The 5,761-nt window shown below is 37.1% G+C and overlaps 1 protein-coding gene across 1 annotated transcript in view; it reads left to right on the top strand.

The window, feature by feature from the left end:
- Nucleotides 1-3,334, top strand: part of chrnb1 (cholinergic receptor, nicotinic, beta 1 (muscle)) — a 21,377-nt gene extending 18,043 nt beyond the window's left edge. Inside the window, exons 10-11 of the mRNA XM_014021228.1 lie at nt 1,488-1,635; nt 3,037-3,334. Of these exons, the coding sequence (XP_013876682.1) occupies nt 1,488-1,635; nt 3,037-3,183 (295 nt within the window). The 3' untranslated portion in view covers nt 3,184-3,334. The remainder of the gene's footprint in view (nt 1-1,487; nt 1,636-3,036) is intronic.
- Nucleotides 3,335-5,761: the final 2,427 nt, after the last annotated feature.

Genomic DNA, 5,761 nt, shown 5'->3' with positions numbered 1-5,761 from the left:
GTACCAAGTTGAGTACAGCATGGGCCAGTGTTGGACCAATTCAAGGCTCCATTGACTGCCACATTTGGCACAGGAGCTTTACAGATATAAATTACAATGGCAGCTCTAGGACAAAGTATGCAGGAGGAGAAGCGTGCCAAAGTTGAGATGACTTGGATGGGAAACGAATCATAATCAGTGTGCATTGCCATGCAGCATGTCATTGCCTGCCGCAATGAACTGTGACCAAGTTCAAATGTGTTTTCTATACCAGCCTGTGCTTGTCAAGTCAGCAGGTGTTTGTAATTAAGGTAATTGTGTGACAATATGAAGTTTGTAGAGATTTTTGTTAAAGTTGCTGTTGCTGGGTTTCAAACCCTGATCTCCCACATGAAAGCCCACGGCACTAACCACGAGACCGTTAGAGCTGTGGTAGAGAATGAGGCCAGGGTTTGGTTTGTATGTGTGCAGAAAGAGGCCACCTTGCCAATGTAATCGTTGTCACTAATTTGAAATATATAAAAACAATAAAGCAATATTAGGACAATATTATTGTAAAACATCAAAATACAATCACATTAGTATTGTAAACACTGAACTACTGAGTAGAAATATTAAAATATGGTGCAGTACCAAGTTGAGTACAGCAGGGGGCAGTATTGGACCAATACAAGGCTCCATTGACTCCCATTAAAATTTATTAAACATTGATATTTCATAAACTATAAGTTTTACAGGCACCAAAAGGCATATCAGTCATTTGGCACAGGAGCTTTACAGATATAAATTACAATGGCAGCTCTAGGTCAAAGTATGCAGGAGGAGAAGCATGGCAAAGTTGAGATGACTTGGATGGGAAACGAATCACAATAGTGTGCATTGCATTGGCAATGCACACTGATAACACTTCAATAGCTAAAAACAACCATCACTCAGGTAATTTTACTGATAAAGAGGTAAAATTTGATGTGGTAGCCAAGAGTCAACATCAAGATCAAATAAAATCTTTAATTTAAAGATTTTTTATTCTTTCACAGTTGTTACATTAACGCTTTTGTGCCTTTTTTGAATATCTTGTGTTTGTATGTTTGTCTTTGGTTAAATCTGGCTGTTTTCCTTTTTGTTATCTTTGTGAATTGATGTTTTGGACTTCAGGGCCACCGTAGATAAGCCTTCCAGTCTCTGTTGTTTTGTTTGTTTTTATCAGTTTAGTGGATAAAAACAAACGTTGTGATGAGCTGGAGCTCCGGTGTGAACAGCTGAGTGCAGCAGCCAGCTGGTAGCGAGTCGACACAGAGGCGTCGACACGTAAACACGGCAGCAGTGTCCGAGCGGTTTGAGCGTGTTGCTGCTCAGATTTACAGTTTAACACAGAAACATTCACACTATTCTGAGCGCCTCTGCTTTTTTCACAGGACCCTGAGGAATTTACCGTCCCCGCAGCGTGTCGTGTACTTGTACTGCGGTGGTACTTCATGTTGTGGATGTGTTTTTTTATTTGTGTGCAGATTCCAGCCCGAGGGTCTGTGCACCGACTTGAGGAAGTTCATCGACGGCCCGAGCTCGTACCTCACGCTGCCCGACGAGCTGAAGTCAGCCATCGACGCCATCACCTACATCGCCGAGGCTCTGCAGGCCGAGAAAGATGACGAAGCTGTGAGTTTTTATACACGAAGCTGTGGGTTTTTATACACGAAGCTGTGGGTTTTTATACACGAATCTGTGGGTTTTTATACACGAATCTGTGGGTTTTTATACACAAAGCTGTGGGTTTTTATACACGATCAGAGACTTCACTTTATTAGAGTGTAAACAGAGGCTGAGCTTTGTTTACTTGTTTGTTTTGTTTTGTTTCTGCATAATTTACACAAAACTTCTATCATTGACATCCTGACTTTTTGTATAAATTTTCAGTTTAGCCTTTTGTTCCTCGGCTACCTTTTTGCTACTTTTTGCTTATAGAAATACCTTTTGACACTTAGAACATAAGCAGCCTTTTAGCTCTTACCCAGACTTTTGCTGTTTAGCTGATAGCTACGCTTTTGATACTTTTAGCTAATAATCAGCCTTCTGCTACTTTTAGCTCATACCTAGCCTTTTGCTACATTTAGCTAATAGCTTGACTTTTGCTAGTTGTAGCTTATAGCCAACCTTTTCGCTACTTTTAGCCTATAACAAGCCATTTGCTAGTTTTAGCTTATAACTAGCCTTTTAGCTAGTTTTAGCTTTTAGCAGGCCTTTTTTGCTACTTTTAGCTTATAACAAGCCATTTGCTACTTTTAGCTTAAAGCAGGCCTTTTTGCTAGTTTTAGCTTATAGCAAGCCTTTTTGATAGTTTTAGCTTCTAGCTAGCCATTTTGCTCATTTTAGCTTATAACCAGCCTTTTTGCTACTTTTAGCTTATAGTTGGCCTTTTTGCTACTTTTAGCTTAAAGCAGGTCTTTTTGCTAGTTTTAGCTTATAGTAGGCCTTTTTGCTACTTTTAGCTTAAAGCAGGCCTTTTTGGTACTTTTAGCTTATAGCCAGGCTTTTTGCTAATTTAGTTTAAAACAAGCCTTTTTGCTGCTTTTAGATTATAACGGGCCTTTAGACACTTTTAGCTAAAAACAGCATTTTGCTGCTTTTAGCTGATAGCCAGTCTATTTGCTAATTTCTGCCTATGGCAAATCTTTGGTTACTTAGCTACCCTTTTGCTAATTTTAGTTCATAGCCAGCCTTTTGCTACTTTTATCCTACAGCTAATCTTAGGTTATTTAGATACCCTTTTGCTAATTCTAGCTTATAACTAGCCTTTTTACTACTTTTAGCCTATAACCAACCTTTTTGATACTTTTACATTATAGCTATAACTACCTACCATTTTTCTACTTTAGCATTCAGCTAAGCTTTAGCTGTTTTTGGCTATAAACCTTTGCTGCTTTTTATGCTAGTTTAGATTTTAGCTAGCATTTTACTGCTTTTAGCTCAGGTTTTGCTTTATTTAGTTTTAAACTGAAGTTCTTTTAGCTTCAGCAGCAGTTTTAGCTCGTTACAGGCTTTTTTACGTCTTCTCTGCAGCTGAAGGAGGACTGGCAGTACGTGGCCATGGTGGTGGACCGGATGTTCCTCTGGATCTTCGTGATCTTCACCACGGTGGGCACCCTGGCCATCTTCATCACTGCCAGCTTCAACCACACGCCCACCGACCCGTTCAAAGAACCCTGAGGAACCCAAGTGTTGGGTTTTCAGAAGAACCCGTCGATCATCAACTGCAGCGTTTTTGTTTTAATGAGTTCCTCTCTGCATGAATCCTGTAAATTATTGAGTTTATGAACGTTTTTAATTCACCAGTATTAAAAATATTTGATTAATTTTACTGTTTTAGTGAAACTTTATCTCCATTGTTGATTGTTTATTCATTGTAAAAGCTTTAAAGCAGATTTTAAACATAGCCTCGTTGATCACAGCCCAAATGTAGCCTTTTGTATCTTATTTATGTAACAATACGTAGGTTTTTAGCTGCTAAGAAGCCAAATTTAACAGGCTATTTATACCTTTATGTTAACACATAAACACCCTGAACAAGCAGCTGCTGTAATTATCTGGCTTGCGGTTCTCTCCTGCACATTCTTGTAGGACATGTCTCCAGCCACTGGGATCCAGTTTGTGCTTTAGACGGTATTCGTGCACATGCTGGTGTTCAATCAGTGTCCTCTGTGTCTCACGCCACTCGTCCCAGTTCATCTGTCCGTCCTTGAAGTCTTTTGTTTTGGTTTTGTAACTTCAGTCAGGATCTGAGGGGAGAACATCAAAGGCTCCATCTGTTGTCACAATGCTTCTGTTGGAGCTGCGATCCACTCGCCGCATCATGCGGCTAATAATAGTCCTTATAGTGGTCCTAACAATAGTCCATACTGGTCCCACTCACTGGTCGGGCTTCCCTAATACCCCTCTGTATGTAGTTTATTTCATTCATTCCCTCATGTGGTCATGAGCTCTGGGTAGTGACCATGAACATCCAGAGGAACCAGTTGAGGTGATCCAGCTGCCCACTGTGTCGCATGCTAACATGAACTGAACAGATTTAAATGAAACTCTCAGAAAGTCATCATTGGACGTTCATCTGATTATCCTTTGGCATCCAACTGATTCAAGATGGCCTCTACAGCTAATCAACCTTAGCCACCACAAAAATGGTTCAAATTACTGACAGTGGTGGGTACAGCTAATGAGCTAACATCAACTACTGAAACATTTTTTAGTGTATTACTTATTTTCTCTAACTTTGAAAAACATTAGCAGAGCAGTTGGCTTCCACTATTTTAGGTTTGCCAACTTTAAGTCCGCTAACAGCTAACTAAAAAGCTAACATCAACAGGTTTGTGTCGGTCCCACCAGTCTTTAGATGAAGATGCGTTACACAGACTGAGTCCTTATAGCGGTTAGCGATTACTGTTTCCAATAATTTTTTATTTAACTGTTAAGTGTTAGCTTCCACTATTTTTAAAATGTTTATCAGTTTTGCGTTAACTTCTGGTATTTTTATTTTTTTTACCTTTCTTAGTTTTGCATTTGCTTCTGCTATTTTTTTAAGTTTATTAGTTTAGTGTTAGCTTCTGCTAATTTTTACATTTATTAGTTTAGTGTTAGCTTCTGCTAATTTTCACATTTATTAGTTTAGCATTAGCTTCTGCTAATTTTTTTTACGTTTATTAGTTTAGTGTTAGCTTCTGCTAATATTTACCTTTCTTAGTTTTGCATTAGCTTCTGCTTTTTTTACGTTTATTAGTTTAGCATTAGCTTCTGCTATTTTTATTATGTTTATTAGTTTAGCATTAGCTTCCACAATGTTTTTTACCTTTATTAGTTTTGCATTAGCTTCTGCTTTTTTTACGTTTATTAGTTTAGCATTAGCTTCTGCTATTTTTTTATGTTTATTAGTTTAGCATTAGCTTCCACAATGTTTTTTACCTTTATTAGTTTTGCATTAGCTTCCACTATATTTTAATGTTCATTAATTTTGCATTAGCTTCTGCTATTTTTTCCTTATGTTTATTAGTTTTGCATTAGCGTTTACTATTTTTTAACATTTGTTAGTTTTGCATTAGCTTCTTCTATTTTTTCCTTACGTTTATTAAGTTAAGATAAGATAAGATAAGATAAGATAAGATAAGATAAGATAAGATAAGATAAGATAAGATAAGATAAGATAAGATAGACCTTTATTTTCATCGTACAGAGCACAATGAAATTACAGTTCAGAACACCCATTCACAAGAATTTAGTGTTAGCTTCTGCTATATTTTCTTACGTTTATTAATTTAGTTTTAGCTTCTGCTATATTTCTTACATTTATTAATTTAGTTTTAGCTTCTGCTATTTTTTCTTACATGAATTAGTTTAGTGTTAGCTTCCATTATGTTTTTTTTACGTTTATTAGTTTTGCATTAGCACCCACTATTTTTTTACGTTCATCAGTTTTGCGCTCGTTTTTGTTTTCATGTCTAGTAGTTTTGCGTTAGCTTCTGCAATTTTTTATGCTTAGAATCTTAGTCTTAGCTTCCACTAATTTACAAATTTAGCAGTTTAGCATTAGCTTCCGTGAAATTTTCTTTACATGTTTAGCAGTTTAGTGTAGTAGTGTAGTGTTTAAAAGATGTGGAAACTAGACCTGTAATGATGTATTTTCATCCACTCTTTTTAAATAAACACAATGTAATGCAAACTATTAATAGCTGAAATATTGCACTCTTTATTAGCAGGTACCTCAGTGCAGCATTATCACCACACTTCTGTTCACCTC

Source organism: Austrofundulus limnaeus, unplaced genomic scaffold, assembly GCF_001266775.1.
Source record: "Austrofundulus limnaeus strain Quisiro unplaced genomic scaffold, Austrofundulus_limnaeus-1.0 Scaffold283, whole genome shotgun sequence".
Lineage (NCBI taxonomy): Eukaryota > Metazoa > Chordata > Actinopteri > Cyprinodontiformes > Rivulidae > Austrofundulus > Austrofundulus limnaeus.
Note: the sequence above shows the minus strand (reverse complement) of the source record. Positions and strands in the feature narration are given on the sequence as shown.